The 22658-nt window shown below is 31.4% G+C and overlaps 3 protein-coding genes across 5 annotated transcripts in view; 1 reads left to right on the top strand and 2 right to left on the bottom strand.

The window, feature by feature from the left end:
• The window catches only part of LOC140441284 (corticotropin-releasing factor-binding protein), a 447599-nt gene that overhangs the window by 11759 nt on the left and 413182 nt on the right, over window positions 1-22658 (top strand). The gene's annotated exons all lie outside the window — the stretch shown is intronic.
• On the bottom strand, window positions 3242-4807 carry LOC140442173 (ATP-dependent DNA helicase pif1-like). Its single transcript, XM_072533250.1, has one exon. It carries the CDS (start codon window positions 4805-4807, stop codon window positions 3242-3244), a length of 1566 nt encoding a protein of 521 aa, XP_072389351.1.
• On the bottom strand, window positions 4841-5278 carry LOC140442172 (uncharacterized). Its single transcript, XM_072533249.1, has one exon. It carries the CDS (start codon window positions 5276-5278, stop codon window positions 4841-4843), a length of 438 nt encoding a protein of 145 aa, XP_072389350.1.

Raw genomic sequence — 22658 nt, 5'->3', positions numbered from 1 at the left:
ACATTGTTACTCACACAATGCTGGAGTGTAATAGATGTACAGTGGAGAGAAACAGAGAAAGAAATAGGTATGAACCCTGTGACTGTAAGATCACGTGACTGTAAGAAGACGAGATGATCGTGAAGATGACTGGAAGTACGGAGGGATGGAATAGTGTTCACAATTACATCCGAGCAGTCATTAAAAAGAAAGAAGAAGAAGAGAAACACCAACCGAGCCAACGACAGAGATAAGATCTAATTACTATTTTAATGGAAATAAGCCACAATTGAAGGTTAAAATAAGTTTATTGACGTTTGAATCTTTGAATCGATAGCCCTCTCCAAAATGTATTGTATTTACAAGTTGGCTTATTCCCATTAAAATAGTAATTACCTTAAAAGCCACAAGAAAATAGTTTCAGAACAATAGATAAGATTTAGATAAGAGAAGGGAGTGTTCCAAAAATGTCTTCACACAAGTAAGAGAGGGTGGTTTTAGTTGGTAGGCAGAATAATAGATACCTGAATCTTTGGCACTGCTACAATCTTTACTACTTTAAATTAAACTTAAACCCAAATTTTAGGGACTCAAAATGGAGGTAGCATTAAAAAATTTCAAACCCCCCCTCAGACAAATTCTGTGTACGCCACTGGTTATGCAAGAAACACTATTTTTATAAATACTAAAATAATTAACTAAAAACGCCTAAATAGGTTTTTAAAACTAAATAGGTTTTTTGTAGATATATTACTTATAGAGTGTAAATTTTATGATATAATACTCTCAAAATAAAAGTTGCAGTATCTACTATTCTGTAACTCTGTAAGTTTCAGCATGACCGGTTCAAAGTTCAAACCGATAACATTCCTATTAAATTGTGTTGTTATCTGCCAAAGTGTTGTACAAAGTAATTGATATGGCAACCCTGTTAGTGTGACGTTTCGCTTGAAGCGTTTCGAAGCCGAACGTAATGCTATCTATCGATGATAAATACTACCATTGCTTCAGATGGAGCCATCTCCCTACATTACAATTTGAAGGCGGCAGTTGAAGACATAATTCTTGTTTAACGAGATTTTTCATATGTTTAGGAAAAAATATTTAAATTTTTGTTGCAAATATTATCCACTTTTACAGTTTTATATATGTTGTTATTAAAAAATCTTTCGGTTTCTTACCGATAACTTTATTATAAGCCGAAACATATTATTTTTTCCTATTGGGACAAAACTGTAAATTCAAAAATTTTCAAAAAATTCATAAGTATTTCTTATAATCATATCTTGATGCTGTAAAAAAATTAACAAAATCCTATGTTTGGTTTTCCCGCTTTATACTTGGAAAAAAGTAGTTTTTTTGAGTTTTTTCAAAAACGAAAACATGAAGTTTGTTTAAAAGTTGTCAAAATACTTCTAGTCATCACATATACCTTCTCAAATTTTTTCAAATTTTTTGAATTTGTGGTTTGTCTTTTGGGGGGTGCAGATCAACCTTAATAGAAAATCATCGCCGATTTAGAATTCTTTGATACTAATATGGCAATTAAAAATAAGGATTAGTAATACTAGGATGAAAATTAAGGAATATATGTATTTTTTAATGCCACATAATAAATAAATAAAATTAAAAATTGTATCTTCGTCTAATGACTAGCAACCCCAGTGGAGTCTTACATTGTCATGCAATCAATTTCTATTGTAACTTAAACATCCTAGTTTTTAATTACAAAATATGTAACTTAAAGTTAATCATATGCCATTAAAAGGGTTTTTACCCATGTATTTAGTGGCTTCAAACATGTACATCCACATAGCACTAATGATGGACTAGTTATTCCAAAAACTTTCTGTAATGTAGCTCGATACGGTTTTTATTATTATACCTTTTATAGGAAAATTTTTAAATACATTTTTTGTGGTACATGGTGTACACCCAACTACAAAAATTTAGTGTCCTTGTGGATTTTTTCATATGATTTTATTTTAAAAAGATAATGAATTCTAGTTATCTTCTTTAGTGTTTACCAGGTTACCTTTGATTTGTAATTTGTCAACGACTGATTAGTCTGAGATATTATTGTAAAGGCTTAGAAAAATGGAATATTTTAGTTAATAAAGAATATACTTAGTTAAGCTATACTAGGGAAATAATCAGTGTGCTAAGGCTACGACAAGGATCTTTATTACAAACCACCCAGAAAAAAATGTAAGTCACCAATACGTTAAAAATTTAACTGATAAGTTTGAAGCTACAGATGGTGTTAATAACACAAAGCACGAAGTAGTCCGTCGAGTGCAAAATGAAGTAGTTGAAGTGGCGGTATTGGATCATTTACAAATGGATAATCGACAATCTATCAGACAACTATCTCGTGTATCTGGTATATCAGCATCTAGTGTTTATCGAATTATAAAATCCAATAAATTTTACAAAAAATACAATTATTTCATCAATATAACGAAGATAATCTTCATCGTCGGCTTCAATTTGCTGAAGAATTTAGTGAAATCATGAATAACAACCAACATCGATTGTACAATACGTGTTTTTACGACGAGTGTACTTTTATGTTATGTAAATGGTAAATTAATAGACATAATTGTCGTTATTTGAGTAACAGTAATCCTCATTTATTCATGAAGACACACAAACACCTTGGAGATTAAATGTATGGGTTGGCATTTTAGGATGTCACGTTATTGGACCATTATTTCTTGAAGAAAATCTCAACGGATTAACCTATTTCAATTTGGTAGAAGACGTTATTGGTTTGCTGATCACTGACACATTGGAATCTGACAATAATATTTTAGAGGACGAACTGACTTTTCAACAGGACCGGGCACCTCCACAATTATGATATACGCGTAAGACAATTTTTCAATCAACGTTTTCCAGGGCGTTGAATTGGCAGAGTCGGTCCAATAGAGTGGCCGACCAGATCAACGGATCTTTCGCCTTTGAATTTTTTTTGTGGGGATACCTAAAATGAAAATTATACGCCACTTCGACTGCAGACCTTGCAGAGTTGCGACAAAGAATTGTGACAGAATGGGGATTATTGACACCGGAGGTATTTGCAAATGTATGTAGGCTTTGAAAATATACTGTACTAGCTGACCCGGCGAACTTTGTTCCGCCTTAATGGCAATAAATAAGCAGATTGTGTTTTTTTTTATTGAAAAAAATACAAAAAAAAATTAAATAACTACACTAATCATTCATTATTATTTCTGTATTTTAGTACATAGGTTGCTCTTCACTTAAGTACCTTGTAATACACGACATTTTTTGTTTTATTATCAGGCGCAAAAGCAAACAACGCAGATGGTCTTCCGACCCGTGAACATGCCACGTATAATTGACCATGGGAAAAACATGAATGTTCTAGATTTAAACCACAAACTTTTAAGGATTGGCCTTGTGATTTGTTGATGGTCATGGCAAATGCAAGACGTATCGGAAATTGAAGTCTTTTAAATTCAAACGGCATATCGGTTGGGATCATCGGGATCCTCGGAATGAGAACTTCCTCACCTTTGAATTTTCCTATCATTATCGTAGCGTAAATTACATTTTTCATCAATTTGCTAACCACCAAACGCGTACCGTTGCACAGTTTTGGTTGGTTTATGTTTCGAAGCATGATTACTACGGAGCCAACCTTTAGGCGTAAATTGTGTGGTGGTAAGCCAGGCACGTCCAAAGAGTTTAAAAATTCAATTGGATAGTTGGTGGCTTCATCTTCGTTTGTGACGCAGTCAATAGATTTGAATGAATGCATTGTTCCAATGATCTTATTTTGAATTATGTAGTTCAGGTCATCTACATCTTTATTCTTAGCCGCTAAAATTACTCGCTTACTCAACCATTCATTATTTTTGTAGTTAGAAATAATATTTGGAAATACATTGTTGATAAGTTCGTCTTTTGATGAGACAAAATTACAGAAATTATTTGGAAATGATATTAATCCGCTCGATTCATCGACAGGTACTTGACCATTACCGATAGTTAGCAATTGCTCCGAGAAATCTTCAGCAGATGTATCATTAAGCAATGTAACTCTCATGTTTGTTGTCAGCTGCAGTTTCTTCACATAGCGCCATAGATTTGACGATTTGAGGCAAGCGTTTATTTCATCGGCAGCCGTAGATCTTGGAATTACTGGCAGTATTTGGCGGAAATCGCCAGACAGTAAAATCATTGCTCCTCCAAAACATCTCGAGTCATTGCGTAAATCTTTTAATGTTGGGTTAAGTGCTTCTAATGCACGTTTATGCGCCATTGTACATTCGTCCCAGATGATGATTTTCGATGCCGCTAAAACTTTGGCCATTGCTGAGTGTTTTGCAATATTACACGTTGGTTCTTCAATAGTTTGAAGATTTAACGGTAATTTGAATGCTGAATGAGCCGTACAGCATCCTTCTAATAATGTGGCTGCTATTCCAGAAGAAGCAACTGCAACCGCTATGTTGGATCTCGCCCGAACAGTTGCTAAAACTAATGACATAAGGAATGTCTTGCCAGTTCCACCAGGGGCATCTAGGAAATATAAACCACCATTTTCATCAGCGATTGCCTTCATTAAAGTATCATAAACTTCCTTTTGTTGGTAATTCAACAGGGGTACATTCCTTTGAACTACTAAATCTAATACCTGGTGATCATATTCACGTTCCCGATCCAATTCTCGATTAAATGCGTCATTCATTTCACGATTTGGCGCTGGCATTCCTAACCTGATTAATAAATTACCGCACATGAGGTAACACATATCTTCGATCAAGAGTAAAGCACGATTATGTATCTCCTCATTCATCTCAATATCGTGATTTCTGGAACTGACACGACTTTAATGTAAAATATCTTCTGACATACTATCCTTGTATTTGTGCCAAAGGTTACATGGGTTTGATGGAAAACATGTCGAAATTATGATAGCGAATAATGTGCGCATCTGACTTGGAGATGCAGAGATAATGGCTTCAGCGATTGTCGTATCCCAATGGGTATCGTTTTCTAATAAGTTCAATTCTTCACATGCAGCACGATATGTTGGGAATATTACACTATTAACAGTTCGTAGTGTCTCAAATGAAGTTGGCCCACGCACATTTACCAGCAACAACCCCAAATAGAAACATTCATCATTCTTTGGATGAACTGTATACATACGACCAAGATCATCAGTAGAACTCACATTCGCTCGACGATTCTGCATTGCCAACCGAGCTGTTTCACGGGCTGCTTCACTTTGCTCTCGTGATTGAGAAGCACGAAGTCGAGCCATACTATCGCGGCGCTGTTCACGTGCAATTTCTTGTTCTTCTTCAGTCCTTTCATTTGCAGTATTTTGTATTCTTCTTGCATTACGGCTTTGTCGGGAAAGATTCGATCGTCTCGGTCGCGGCATTATTAATTAAACTTCACTTCACTTCAATTACGGCTTTGTCGAGAAAGATTCGATCGTCTTGGTCGCGGCATTATTAATTAAACTTCACTTCACTTTAATCCACTTGTTAATTATTTATTTAATCGAAATAGTTTTAATATTGATTTCTTACAAATATCAAATTGTCATCCATACGTCATTACATAGCTGTCATTTTACGTCAATTACATAGCTGTCATTTGCGTTTTGTTATTCCAAGTCTGATTCTTTTTTGTTATACCACGTTTTATAGTGACTGACGTTACATGTCAAGTCATACGGGAACGCTGTCGAACGGGATAAAAAGTATCCTATGTCCGTCTCCTGGCTCTAAGCTACCTCTCTACCAATTTTCAGCCAAATCTGTTCTGCCGTTCTTGAGTTATAAGTGGTGTAACTAACACGACTTTCTTTTATATATATAGATTATTGTATGGAGGTCACAGGACGTCACTTCGACCATTTAATTGGGTAATTTGATGAAATTTTGAGTGTCGTATGATGAAAAAAGAGAGTCTTATAGATAAAGAAAATACCTTTCAAATGATGTGCCACTCGAACAAACTTTCTATTTAAAAAAACCTGGAAGTTGATGCAGGGCAGTAGAGGATTGCATTTGAGGGCATGAATTTTACATAAAAATTCGTCAATACAAATGAAGTGTTTTAAGATGTATTACAAATTTTTTAAATACTTAAATTCCAATTGTATTTTATTAGCAAAGCAGTTATTTAGTTTCAAGTTGGCATTAAGCACTAAAGATACTGTTATAATTAAACTTGTAGAGCGAAATATGGAAAGTAAGTATTTCTATAAAATACTCTTACTTCCGGAAATACCTCCAAATTACCCAGCAAGATACTAATAGCTCTTTTGTGTAAATATACTGAAGTATTAAAACTTCCTATGTATTCATTAAAATCAATATCCACTTGACGAATACTCAGAAACTTTGTCCATGCCTCAACTGCAAAGTTTTGCCACCAATGATGGTGAAGAGTAGATAATTTCATTTACTTGTCTTTAGAATATCTTAAGAACTTCATTTAACGATATTTAAATTGTACAAAGGACTTTATACTTATTGCTTATAACAGAACAATTCACAGCTCAATTTATAAAGTGTTTTAAATTCATTACGCGAATATTTTTAATTTCTAATCGATTGGAAGGAAAATTGCATGTATTAAAAAATATGAAATAGTAAACAATTAGTTAGTTCTAACAGAGTTACGTTGCACTCCCTTTAAGAACTGCTGATAGCACAGTTTTTATGACAGAGTTAATAATCTCCAACGTAATGACATACACCAATGAGGAAGAATTTCTAAATTATCTGAAATATTCTTGCCTTAAATGTCTCAAATTTTAATAAACTTATAAAGTAGGTTATCAGACACATTGTATTATCAGACACATTGTACTGTTGCAAAAATTCAGCTGCAGGTCCAGATAACATTCCTTTTATCTTTATTAAAAATCTTTCAAGGCCTAGCCTAGCTACTAAACTGCTGGAAATTTACAATTTAATGTGGACCAAAAAATCATTTCCAAATTTGTGGCAAAAATCCATAATAATTCCTGTTAAAAAACAAGGCAAACCCTCAACTGATCTTAATTCCTACAGACCAATTTCTCTTACTTGTACAATGTGAAAACTTATGGAAAAAATGATCAATAAAAGACTCCTGTAGTTTCTAGAAAAATATAAAATAATAAATTTGGCACAATCAGGTTTTAGATCACATCGAAGTACAGCAGACGATCTAGCAATCCTCCAAACATCAATCATTAACGCCTTTCAATGCAAACAAGACCTAATAGCTGTTTCGTTTGATATCGAAAAAGCATTCGATACTCTGTATAGGCCTCTTATTATAGCTAAACTCGAGAAGTATAGTATATCTGGAAATATATCTTTATTTACTAATCAATTTCTAACAAATAGAACCTTTAACGTAAGAGAAAATGGCAAAATCTCTAGGACTTTCAAACAAACTGATGGCGTTCCCCAAGGGTCGGTATTGAGTCTTACACTCTTTATTCTTGTTTTAAACGATATATGTAATAAAATTGAGCTTTCGGTCAAGTTTGCACTCTACGCAGATGATTTAATAATTTTCTGCCGAGGCAAAGACACTGTTGCCACTTTCAAATTACTTCAAAATTCTACTGACCAATTGCTTGAATGGACTTCAGTAAGTGGATTTAACTTTTCTATTGAAAAGACAAAAATCATTAAGTTTTCTTGCAGGACAGCCAGTACTATAATTCCCAAAATTACCATAAATGGTACTTGTGTACCTACAGTAAAGAGTATGCGGATTTTAGGACTCACATTCGACAGTAAACTTACTTGGAAATGCCATTTATAGATGTCTTATTCGTTCTAAAATAGACTACTGCAGTTTCATTTATATGTCAGCTAGCCCATCAGATTTAAAACTTCTTAATTCTGTACACAACACTGCACTCCGAATATGCCTTGGAGCCTTTAGGTCGAGCCCCGCAGAGAGTTTATACAGAGAAGCTAATGAACTTCCTCTCTGGCTACGTCGCCGGCAACTCCTTTTAAAGTATTCGTCTCGCATCTCAGCTAATACCGAAAACCCAGCTTATAAATTATTAAGTAATGAACTTTTAAACTCTCCTTCTTCTATTAAACTTCAGTCTATGCCACAGTATCTCTCACCAAATCTGAATATTATCGATCTTTCAGTCACATCTCCAATATTAATATCACCTAAACCTCCCTGGAATAAATCGATAGCAGATTTTAATCTCTCGTTAACTAATTATGATAAGCATCAGACAAATCCACAATTTCTAAGGCACACCTTTAAAGAATTAATTGCTAACAACAGATTTGACCAAATTTTATACACATATGCTTCTAAGAGTCCTACAGCTGTTGGATGTGCTGTAACTTCAAACACCGATTTAATCACATCTTGTAATCTTCCGCTCTTCTGCTGCGTACACACTGCTGAATTATTCTCTATTCTCCAAGCTTCCAACTTATTATCTCCAAAATATAAAAAAGCAGCAATATGTAAAGACTCTTTAGCGTCTATCTATTCTCTCAAAAGTATGTACACGGTACATCCTTTGGTTCAAGCTATTCAAAACTCTTTTGATAGTTTAATCTCAATGGAAGTATCCATAACCATGATCTGGATTCCTTCTCATGTAGGAATCCCAGGTAACGAACTAGCCGACCTCTTTGCAAAACAAGCCTCGTCTTCTAATATGGAGACTGAAAACATACAACTTCATAACAAAATCTTGATTCACCGACTTAGAATCGGCCATACAAGACTAACTCATAAACATTTAATGACTTCCCAAGATCCACTTATATGCACACACTGTGGTAATATTCTATCTGTTAAACATATTCTCGTAGACTGTCCCCACTTTAACAACGAAAGAAAAAATAATCTTTTGAGTCAAAACCTACAAAATATTCTCAGTTCGCCAGATCAATTCCAAAACCTTACTAATTTCCTCTATGAAACCAAGCTTTACCAGGATATTTAGAAGAAGAAATGTAGTTTAGAATTTGATAATTAATAATTGTACCAATATTTAATGTATTTCTTTATTAATTGTAATGTTACTGTATATTCTTGTAATGTAATGTACTCGTAATAAAATTGGTTTTAGTTAAGATTTATATTTCAGTCAGTTTAGACATTTAAACATACCGGAAAGAGATGTTAATTTTGCACAGTACGCCACGCGAGAAGTAGCTTGTTGCGCGTTGACCAAATTTTATATTATTACATAATTCATTTCTTGTCTGATCCTCAAGCGGAAGAAATCGAGCTCGTAACATTAAATTCATTGCAGTGTTGTTTTAATGTGTTGTTCTAAATATTTATTTAAAGTGAAAAGGTTATATTTCGGAATTAAAATGAAAATTAAGTAAAAAATAAATGTTTAGGATACAAAGTACGAGAAATTATTGAAGCGAAGCTTCTATACTGGCGGTATTACTTTTTTCTCTACAGTAAAATGCTGACATGAGCGTCACAGAACTAGCGCCACAAGACTTCGTTATCACGGTTAACGTCACAGAACAGCGGTTTTTGACATCGATTCACTACTATTGGTCAATTCGTTTCTAAAGTAAATTCAACTTCAAGCTACAGACAAAACAAACACAAGTCACGCGTGATATTTGAGTCTGCACGTGACGAACGCCTTTCTATTGGCCATAAATTATCGAACTATCTTAGTCATGCTGTTGGGTTACCAGGCACGTACTTTGTTTTTCCGCTCCGTCGTCTGTCGAATGAAGAGTCACAGTAGTTATTGTGCAAAACTGTTTTTTGGTAAATCGTTAGGTCGTGTATTGATAGTCTAAAGCATTTTTAAACTTATTTATATAAAATCCATACAAAGCCAATACAAAAGTTTTTCCTACTTTAAAATACTTTCTGTAAGTATAGTAAAGCATTTATAATAGTCTAAGATAGTATCTTAGATCATTTTTTGTATAAATAAAAAAAATTCGGCCCAGGCAGATATTATTTTAGATTTTGTGGATCATTCTAAACAAAAAAGGCGTTAAGTTGTACTGTGTTCGAGTTATAAACAATTTAAAACTGAAAAAAAAACGAAAGATGATGATTTTCAAGGCTTAAAATAGCAGCATATTTAAAAAATATCAATTTTGAAATTATTACAAAGTAACTTAATTCAAGATAAATCTTATTCAATCAGTTTTTGATAAGTATTTTGGACTTATTTCATTTCAAAACATTACTAAAACATTATTTTTTAGTTGTTAATGCAGCCCGATCGCTCTTTCGATAAGGAACCTTCCTCATTAACAAATAAAAAAGTATATTTTAGAAAAAACATGACAAAATTTTTTCAGAACCTGAAAGAAGAAGGTTTAAATTTGAATTTATATACTTGATGATTACAAAAATAATATTTTTTACTTATATTTTTGAGTCTTAAAAATCGTCAGTTTTCGGTTTTTTTAGTATTAAATTGTTTATAACTCGAAAACCATCAACATAATAAAAATATTAAAAAAGGCCTTTTTTGTTTCGAATGATCCAAAAAATATAAAATAATATCTGCCTCTGTCAAAACTTTTTTTACAAAGTTTGTTACAAATAAAACAAAGTGATTATTTAATTATTAATTAATTATAGTCAGGACAAAATTATATCGTGCACCCCTTCTTTTTTATAATTTTTAGCATACTAAATTACATATTAAATAATTTTTATCCATTAAACATATCGATGCAGGTCTACCTTATATTGGATCCTCTACTATAAGAGTCAATTTTGAAAATATACATTTTGTTACTTTAATTGGAAAAAGTATAATAATTACATTTATTAAAAATGTCTGATACGGAGTCTAAGGATGAAAATGGGCAACACTTACCACTAAGTCCTTATAGGAAAAGAGCTAAAAAGAATCACATAGATATAAGAACCAAAGAAATAATGATTAATACATTTAAATGTGAATTACAAGATAATCATACTTTAGCGTTAACGGACATTGAACAAAAGGTTGCAGATAAAGTTGGAGTTTATTAGAAAAGTGTCTTCAATGTTATTAAAAGTATAAAAGAACGCACATTGCGCCTAAAACAAATCAAAATCGTTTAAAATCAATAGATGCTGTAGATGATTTTGATAAGTGAGCTATAAGGAGAAAGTTTTATCAATATTTCTTCCGTAATGAAGTTCCTACAATTGACAAAGTCCTCAGAGATGTAAATAGTGCTAATGACTTACCAAATTTTAAGAGAACCACGTTTTACAAACTCTTACGAAAATTAAATTATAAATTTCAAAAACGTGGAAGAAACAGTTTGCCATTCGACAGAAATGAAATTGTGCTATGGCGAAAAGATTATCTGCAAAAGATACGACAATATAGACCTAAAAATAGAATAATTTATAACTTGGACCTAACATGGATAAATGCTGGCCATACAAAATCAAAAGTTTGGGTGGACGCGTCTGTGACTTTTGCAAGACGTGCATTTTTGGATGGGTTGTCGACAGGCTTAAAAAAACTCTCAGGTAATTCAAATTAAAATAAACTTTGAATTTTTTTTTATTATTATCTTTGATATTACTTTTAGGAAAAGGTAAAAGATTAATAATCTGTCACATCGGAAGTGAGAATGGTTTTGTTTCGGATGCACTGTGAGCTTTTGAATCGAGCAAAAGTAGAAACTGCCATGAGGACATGGATGGGAAGTCATTTGAAAGTTGGGTTTAAAAGATTTTACCAATGCTGAAAATGCATTCCTGAAAATTGGAAAAAATTCCCATTATGGCTTGATGGAAAAAAGCAATATTTTTATTGAAAAATATCCTGATCGAGTACCAATAAGTAAAGCGACGGTAGTTTATCCCAATCACTAGATTGGACGACGCGGCTACATTAAATAGCCTGCTAGGCAGCCAGATTTAAATCTCACGAAGTTTTCTATTTGAGGTTATTTAAAAAGTAAGGTATATGTAAACCAACCTACCAATTTGATAGACGACCTCAAACAGAGAATTCTAACTGAAATGTAACAAATTACACCAGTGATGTCAAACATATCCCAAGAATTCATTGAATGTCCTGAATACTGTCAGTTAAAGCAAGGAGCTCAATTCGAGCGTCTGTTGTAATTATGTTATTTATTTGTCTTTAATATGAAACGACAACTTTAAAAATTTTCTTGGTAAAATAAATTTTGTATTAAATTTTAAGAAATACGAGCATTGCTTTCATTTACACTCTGTATGCTGAAGTTTAAATGTAATGAGTTTGGTATGGTTATACTCAGAAAATATAGGCTTTTATTTTTTTTAGATAAAAATATTTCTATTTAAAACAATTATCATTGACGTCACATCTGCTAAGATAGTGGGGGTAACATTTATTTTTTTTCCAAAAAGAATAAAAAGGAAATAAAAATCGACCTGTCATATGTCAGAGCTTTAATTCTGAAAATAATTAAGTCGTGAGATTATAAACCGTTTTCACACTTTATGAATGCGCTATATATAACCATTAAAGTTTAAAACGGGCTTTGTCGGTAACTATAAAAAAATCATCGATGAAGTAACTTTAAAAAAATCATCGAATTGATAATTTTAGTAATGAAAAAAATTTCTTCATGAATCGTTTTATTTAAAAAATTGTAGGAGATTTTAATCCTTGGCACAAAATTAAAATTGCAAGAATTATGTTTGCTTTAATTTGAAGAGTTTTAGGGATATATATATATATATATATATATATATATATATATATATATATATATATATATATATATATATATGTATGTATATATATATATATATGTATATATATATATATATATATATATATATATATATATATATATATATATATATATATATATATATATATTCGTAAGGGCACCGTGTGTACTGGTATCACATAAGATAGAGAAATAGGCAAAGATAAAGAGAATAGTAATAATACATATTTTTGCTATAATTTTTTAGAATACCATTTGCATATACGACATACTACTGTACATGTTATTAAAAATATATATGTTAAAAAGAAATATCTCAATGAGTTGTTAAATGATTAAATTTAGGAGAATATTCAGTCTATATACTTTATATAGACCATCTTCAAAGAATTACCGATCTAAAATTTTAACCATTGAATCGTTCACAATATTTTACGCACATTTTTATTATTCAAAACTCAATTTCGAACAACAGAGCTCGCAATAAATATGAGATTTTCTACCTCGTTAATAGGGCTATATGTTATCTCCATCTACACAATCAGACAATTTGATTTTAAATTTGAATCTTTTACATCCCATAAAAATCACGTATCCAACGCTTTCAGGAGATAAAACAAATTTTGTATCATGATTTTGATTTTTTCAGTAAGGGATAATACGAAAATACACTACAAAATTCTTATACTGGTTATTTTCTAGCTTTGAAAATATCTAAATTAGTTATATATATATATATATATATATATATATATATATATATATAAATATATATATATATATTTATAATTAGTAAAATATATATATATATATATATATATATATATATATATATATATATATATATATATATATATATATATATATATATATATATACATCCCGCTATCCTTTAGAACTCTTTTCACGTTGCAGTAATTTAGCATCACCAAGAATTGCTTTCATTTTCTATGTATAAATTGTGTATGTTCGTTTAGGGTACCTTTGTAGGCTTGGCACTGTTGTCGGTTTTTTAATATTTCGATTTTTTTTATATATTTAATTCTTACATCAAACCTACGTTTTAACATCGAGCGGTAAAATCACTGTATTTGGCATCATGTTAGAGCCAGTAGATGTTGCCGGTATTAATCCTTAAAATAATATTTTAGATACCTAAATATCGATCGGTTGTTTGGGTCAAGTTCGAATGACGACATTGAAACTACCTGCTCACAAGTTGCAGTCTCAACAGGTTTTTTTCTTCGTTTAGATGTTATATTTATTTAACCTAGATATTTTTGCCTAGAGAATCGTGTAGGGGAATATTTTACATAAATTTTAATTTACAACCTGTTTAGTCGAAGCTATCGATGAATAGTTTGAGATAAATATTATGGTTTTATGGGATTAAGGCCTTTATTATTGGTTGTGATTGTGATAATGTTTGAAATTTTGATTTCCATTCCGGAAATCGTTCTCAAACAACGTTTTTCTGTACAAAATGTGTATACACATGTTTACATAATTAGTACAATAAACAAAGCTATTGTAAAATAATAGTGGAAATCAAAACGTTAAATATTAGTTAATTAAAAATGTAATTTTCATCTCAATAACGACCAATAATTGTGGCTTAATCACATAAAAAAATAATATTTGACTTTGACCATGCCATAAGAAAGTAGTTCACGGAACCTCGCTAAATAATTAAAAAAAATCTTATACAGAAATTTAAATTCTAAATAGTATGAGGGGTAGCTGACGAAAAATTCGTAAAGACGTACAGTTGATTTTGCTTTGTTTTTTTAAACAATCTTAAAAGGCAAAAAAAATAATTTTTTGCTTATAAAACGTTTTGTATACATTCTAAAGAAAAATAATTCAAATAATAGTTGTAGACCATAAAAAGTTTTTTATGTAGAGAAATACCAAATTTAAATACATAAATAATTGATATAATTCCAAAAAACCGTAAACTCTATGATATTATGTTTGTAGTAATTTATAAATAATGTTAATAACTTTGTTTTTGGCCTAACGACAGGCAATTATGGCAATTGATGAATTATTAAAGTGTGCTAAATATCAAGCAGATCAAAAAATATTTTACAATTTATTCAATTTGTTTATGACAGAAAGCGATTATTTAAACAACTGTACTTGTCCAAACAGTATGACTCTACAAGTATTTTGTAACTTGCAATCGATTCTTTTCGCTTTTAGTTTTAGGGTATATTAAAAAAACTTTAACATTTTATTAAATTTTTTATTAAAAACCAGTTTGAATAGGGGACTTTTTAGTTTTTAGACCACTTCACGTTTTTTCAGTTTCTTTGACAAGTGAGGATTATCTAGTCGCTTATTTCTTAATATGGGCTATGAGCAATTATCTAGTCAAGTCAACACTATTATAGAAGTTACCCATACTTTTTTAGTAGTCATTCAGACGGTTCATCTTAATTGTCCCCATATAGAACATAAGTCCGAGAAAAGTCTTAAATTCTGTTTGTGTTGTTTCTTTCCAAAACGCAATCCTCGATTTTTCTGAACGACTTTGTGCAAATATTTCATCAGAGTCAATCAGAGTCACTTCCACCATTCATTTAATCTACATCGTCCTCGCCAGATGCTTCTAACAATGATTGTAATTCAGCAGTGTTCAATCTACGTTTATATTCACATTTAGCTTTTTTAGATGTCGAAGGCATATTATTTACATCCATCTTTTTATAAATACTATAACTCACTTTTACGGAGGTAATTAACAATTAAAATGTTCTACTAAAACTATCAACTTACGACTTCCAATGCTATAAGGCCACTTGAGGTATAATACGTTTTTACTCAATAATAGTTCCTGTATAAGTAAAATTGTTTTTTAATGTGCTTCATTGAAGCACACTAGACATATTCCAGTTTTGCCATCACATTCTTCAGAGTATGTTTTAACTTTTTTAACTTTTCTATCGTCCTTTCTACTAGTCATGCTTCTTCTTAAAATTTTGTTACATCTTGTACACTTTCTTCTCTTTGTATTATCTACATCGCTTTGCCTGAGATGGTATTTTTGGGTGTAACTGTTCGTGAGGGTTACAACATTTCTTTATTTGCAAATGCCTTCGCGAACTCCAGTATGAACTCAAGGATAGGTTGTCGCTTTTTTACGTTTTCTATTATTTAGCAACTAAGCATTTACTACTGCGGTATTAAATGCGGTATTAAATATTAATTCCACTGCCACTTTCCGGTACCACTTCAGAATTTTGCGTATTGGGCTTTGGTAAGAAGCCACTTAATCACTAAAATCAACACTCTTTTTCACCAAGTTATAATCGAGAATAGTTTGTGGTTTTAGTACTTGTGTATAATTTTTCTTTTCATCTGATTAAACCAAGATATAACTATTATGTTTAAATGTTGTAAGGATTAAAACTGGTCTTTTGTCGACCCATTTTATTACTTGTAAAATCAATAATGGGGTTAAGTTTCATCGTGAGTAACTGGTTGCAATTTTTTTAATCGAGATTTTGGTTTTACATGTTTTTATAGTAAAACATCTGCACATGAATAATTCGTTTCTTGAACAATGATTTCAATTCATCGACCAATAGTCTAAAATAAGGTTTTATTACGTCGTCCGGAATATTATAAACTGGTTCTTTTTCACAAATATATTGGAAATATGGTTTACATTCTATATTTAGAAAAATCTTTTACTGCAACTCTTGTTCCCATAAGACCGTATGTTATAAATAAATATATTCCTATAAGAATTATCTTGAAAGATGAAAAAAATACAATAAAAAAGTGCAATATTAAGTGTTATTTAAAAAATAATAAGTCATTCACGGGCGTACAGTTAAAAACAAAAGTTTTCAGTGTTCTATTGCTTGATTATTATTATCTGGTATTCTGAAAATGTTGACATTTTTTCCTGGTCTGATCTTCCTCAACTAACGTCATCTTTCTTAATTGGTGGGTTGTATTGATCAGGTCTCTTTAAGTGTTTTGTTGCTATCCATAGTGAATGATCTTTAGACAATGTACTAATGTAGTGTTCAAATGTGGCATTGCGTACATCATGTAGCGCTCATCTTAATTGTCTGATTATCTACCTCTTGCTCTTTATTTTTCGACTATTAGTTGTATAATATAATTCGGAGTGTTATTTGTCTTTTCTTGATTTGGAATTGTTAATCGTGTAGCTCCATATGAAATAGTAGGAGATGAAAACGGCAGCATATTCATCCATAAAAAAAAGGAAACGCGATAAAGATATCTGAAACAACTGTTTTATGTTATAAGAGATGAAATAGTCCGAAATTACCAAAACAGGTGAACAGGGCACTATAAAGAGGAAGTAAAATTAGCTATGAAACAGTTTGAATGAGAAAAAGAAGTAAGCTTAGACCAAATACCAGCAGGAATTATTCAACTGAAGAAAAAAATTAAATCGATAACAATATTCACTCCATTTACAGAAAAGGCGGTGACCCGCAATTATTTTAAGAACTTCTTTAATAGCCTCCAGTCAACAATTTCCTAACCATGTTTAAAAAAACGTACGGAATGCACTGTATATACTAACCCAAGTCGTCAACATACTTGTTGTTGCAGTTTTATGTGCATTTATGTTTTATTGCATGTATTACGATCAACTTAAAGGTTATGTACGACTCCCCTTGTATAGGTACACAGGCAAGCACATGCGGGAGAAAAAAGATTTGTCATACCGTTACATTATGTCAAATTTTAACGTTGAATATGTTATGGTCCCCTTTGGGTTATAAAACGAATGATCGACTTTTTCTCGCACAGATCCCTGCTATGTAACTTTACAAAGCGAGTTTGCTGGGTATTAAAGAACCGTCTATGGCATCATATAATTTTACGCTAATATTTCACGTTCTGCGACGCATTCCACGTTTGACACATTGTCTTTTTTAGTTTTCTGTCATTCTATTTGTTAAATCCTATCTTATTCTCGTCACAGCGTCAAGGAGCAGTAAATGTGTATACTGAACGGGAGGCATATGTCTAACAGTGAACGTTGGAGATTTTTCGAGTTTATCATATCTTCTTCTTTGAGTGCCTCTGCTATCGGAGATTGGATATCATTAGGGCGATTCTAATTTTATTTACTGCTGTTTTGAATAATTCGTTAGTGGTACAGCCAAACCACTCTCTTAAATTTCTCATCCAGGACATTCTTCTACGGCCTGGATTTCTGCGTCCTTGGATTTTTCCATGCATTATATTTTGTAGGAATGTGTACTTTTGTCCTCTCATCAGGTGGCCAAACTATTCAAGTTTTCTCTTTTTTATATTCAGTATAACTTCTGGATCGTTATTTATTCTGCGTATTACCTCTTCATTTGTAATTTTATCCACCCGACTTATTTTTAGTATACGGCGGTAGCACCACACCTCAAAGCTTTCAAGATTTTTAACATTCTTCTGTTTAAGAGTTAATGCCTCAACAACCGTAAAGCAAAGTACTGAATACATACTAAGTAGTTAACTAAAAGTGGACGTATGCAAAGAGATGTATGACGTAATCGTATGGTATTCGCTAATAATCCTGTCACGTAATATGCCACACACTTCTGTGCGTTAATTCGTTTACGCAACTAAGCCTCTTTTGACATAACATATATAGGAGCAAAGATATATACCTATAGTCCTTTTAGTGTTGATGTATTTGATTTGTACGTCGTAGTACTCTATTAGTTAAATGGTACCATTTGAGGTACTTTACGTCACGATTGGACTAATAGGATCGAAGATACATAACTAAGGCCCTTTTGCCAAGCTACTCTATTTAATTTTTATATCTCTTTGTATTATATTAGTTAAATTCTATCATTTAAGGTACGAAACGTCATGATTGGACTAATAGGACCGCAGATACATAACTAAGGCCCTTTTGACAAGCTGATGTATTTTATTTTTCTATCTTATTGTATTCGATTGGTTAAATCCTATCATTTGAGGTACTGTACGTCACGATTGGGCCACTAAAAACAAAGATACGTAACTAAGGCCCTTTTGACGTGATGCTGTATTTGATTTCTATGTCATTGTATTCTATTGGTTAAGTGCTATCATTTGAGGTATCGTACGTCACGATTGGACTAATAGGACCGAAGATACATAACTAAGGCCATTTTGACATGCTACTCCATTAAATTTTTATACCTCATTGTATTTTATTTGTCAAATCCTTTCATTTGAGGTACTGCACGTCATGATTGGACTAATAGAACTAAAGATACACAACTAAGGCCCTTTTGACATTGTTCTGCATTTGATTTTTCTATCCCATTGTATTATTTATGTTAAATCCTATCATTAGAGGTACTATACGTCACGATTGGACTAATAGGACCGAAGATACGTGACTACGGCCCTTTGGACAAGTTGCTGTATTTAATTTTTTTATTTCATTGTTTTTAATTGGTTAAATCCTGTCATTTGAGATACTGTACGTCACGATTGGACTTATAGAAACGAAGATATATAATTAAGGCCTTTTTGACATGCTGCTATATTTGATTTTTCTGTCTTATTGTATTTTATTGGTTAAATCCTATCATTTGAGGTGCTGTACGTCGCGACTGGACGAATTGGAGCGAAGATACAATAGGTAGTTGCAATATATCATAACCCGTTACTTTTAACCAAACATGATGCCAGAATGATTTGTAGATGAAAAAAATATATATATATTCTTAAATTTACTATTTGGTCGTGGGTAATATTATATTCAACAACGATGCCAAATTTCTGATGCTAAAATGATTGATAATGAAAGTGGGATATACATTTTCATGTATATAATGGCAGCGAGTAAACGGTAAAACCCTGAACTAAATATATATAATATTTTCACTCTACCATCATTTTAGACTCTGGAACATTTTCTGGAATAAACTTATATAACTCAGTAAGGGATAAAAAGAGAAAGCGGATATTTTAAAATACCAACACGGTATCAAGACTCTAATCAATGAGATGGTTAAAATTCTTGTAACAAGTACGGGAAAACAGTTATTAAGGTCTTGTAAAGTAGCGTCGATATACAGATGCTACTTTGCAAGACGATGCTAAATTGATGGTAAAAGCATAATGTATCGATGCGAAAATGATAGTAGGATGTATATATATATATATATATATATATATACATATATATACAACAATAAAACTGTGCATACATATTAATATGTAGATTTCTAAAACAATAACTTTCTATAGTGGTCACTCGGAGCAATATAAGATGCTAAATATTGTTTGAATGGCGTTTTTGAAAAAAAGTTTACTTTTATTGTCAACGAAGTATATTAAAACAAAAAATCTGTATTCTGTAAATCTGTACAAATCGTATTTCCAAGGATAACATAAACTATTGCTTCTGCAATTGAAAGAAGTCGGTCATTTTTGACTGCTTTAAATTATTCAGAATCATTATATCTATCATATTTTCTAAAGACGTGAAACAGTTGTATGCTTCTTCATTTGCGTTTTGTCTTTGGATAATGTTTCTTACAACGTTTAAAGCACTTTCCACATCTTGTCTATTAGGACCTTCTTATTATTAGGTGCGAATGATCAAACCCCTACACTGACACTTGTGAATCATACATTGTAAATTTCCGACAACACAATATCGGTCGGTAAATTAAATAGAAGTTTATTGCGGGTGGCAGTTAAAAAGGTTATTTATTTATAGCTATGCCGGGCCAAAAACGTAAAAAAAACACGTTTTTCGATCTTATTTTTTCTCGTTATAACCAAATTTGCCTCATTATAGAGGGTTATAGTTCAATAGAAATTTCACGGGACATCTAATGTAGCTCGTTATAAGCGAAACCTCGTAATAACCGTATTCGTTATAGAGGAAGTATACTGTATATATATATATATATATATATATATATATATATATACAGGTTGTCCCCAAAATGGTATGGATCTATATGATATGAATACTCAGTTTACATGAAACTCCTGTAACATTTTTTTTTCTACCGTGAACCGTTAACCGTCTAAAAAAAATGACATTGTTGTCCAGTTTGTGACTTAAGTATTCCTACCCTTGTTTATTTACTCTTCAAGGTTGTTGAAATCTGAGGAAATATCTGCAAGATAATTATTTCTTTCGTCACTAATGTGACATTTGCTATTATCTGAATTAATTAAGGTTTTGGGTTAACTATCGAAGTTTGAAATAAAGTATTATTTTTACTTAAGTAAGTACTACTTATTAATTCCTAAAAAGTAATTAATGCAACTAAAAAAATATTTTTAATATTTTTCTGTAATGTATTGAAATATGGCATAATCGTAAACGAATTGCCAAAACGTGAATTATTTACAATAAACACTTTACTCGTTTTTCTGATGCAGTGTTATGTATTTAATAAGCTTTATAAAGGTTAAATACCAATTTCGCGCCAAATCTACACAGTTTGGCGACACTGAATTCACGTACACTAAATGAAAAAAATAGAACATGTTCTATTTCGTCAATTTCTTTACGAGTTTATTCACGGTAAAATTGGATGTCAAATTTTAATTTACGCACGTCAAATTTGACCTTGAAGCTACTTCACGAATTTCTTCGTGAATTTATTGTTGGTGTAAAGCCCGCAAAACACATTACATTTATCTTAACAAACAATTTACATAATACCTACATTCCTAGTTTAGTTGTTAATATCTTTTCCCCTTAAGAACTTTCCCTTTATTAAATATGTAGTTGCAATAAAACCGATGATCACTCGTCACCAGTTTACCATAACAGTTTTTTAACTTTGTTTTCTCAAACCTTTAATAATAATCGGTGTATCGGCATGTAAGTAATATTTGTTAGTTATTTATTTATTTAATTTCAATTTTACTACATAGTTTTTCACTTAAGATTTACTTTGTTTATTTAATCAATTGTACAGTCATATTTAATAATCACACACATAGAATATTGGCATAATTTGCTGTATATTCTGTACCAGACAGCACCCTAATACAGGTTTTTATATTTTTAGCATTTAGTTTACCACGTACCGTTGACCTGAAGATGCATGTAAATTATAGTATGCGAAACCGGTCACTGGTGGTACAATAAATTGATTTCGAGTAAGTCTTATTCTTATTTCTTTTTACCAACTTAATAGTATTCTTATATGTGGCAAGATGTATATTAGAATCATATTTACTTGTAGTGATTTCATCTTCTAAATAAATAATATTCGTCGTTCAATAAATTTTATACATACAATCGTTTTTTACTTGTATAGAGCTAAGAGAGTCAGAGCAAACGAAATAGTGTGCCCTTTTGTCGCTTAGAACATGAATCATTACTTTGGATAACTTATAGTTATTGCATACTATTGTAGGTATATTCATATGTGATACGAAATTTTTACCATAACGTGATTTTCTTGACCAAAAAAATGCATTTTTAAATATAAAATTAAAACTGTTTGTTGTATTCGTCAAAACGTTTATTCGCAAAATTTGCTTTGTGTTGTATGTGGGTGAACTTTATGTTTGTTGAATTTCATCACTTCAATTTGTATGGGATCGTAGAGAGAATCCAGGAACTCAGATTAAGGACTTAAAGCGGAAATATTGTTGGAATTAACCTGTCATTGATAACAAAAAATTTGTTTACCGAGGTCCATTGTTTTATCGATTTTGCACGATAACATTGGTAATATGCACGTCCTAAATATTAACCTGTATGTACACATTTATTTTGAATTAAAGAATAAAATTTAATTGAGTCGTTATAATTAAAACAAAATAATGAAAAACAGTCAAAATATCAGATACTTATATCTAAAGCTCGGATTTATAGGCAACAAAAATTGAAGAAAAAGGCGCCTATTTAGGCAAAGATTTTTATTAAAAAAGGCAGGAATATTAACATTTAGGCAAAATATAGGCAATAAAGGAATATAACAGTATTTATTGTACAAAGTGAATTAA

The sequence above is a fragment of the Diabrotica undecimpunctata genome, chromosome 5 (genome assembly GCF_040954645.1).
Source record: "Diabrotica undecimpunctata isolate CICGRU chromosome 5, icDiaUnde3, whole genome shotgun sequence".
NCBI lineage: Eukaryota > Metazoa > Arthropoda > Insecta > Coleoptera > Chrysomelidae > Diabrotica > Diabrotica undecimpunctata.
Note: the sequence above shows the minus strand (reverse complement) of the source record. Positions and strands in the feature narration are given on the sequence as shown.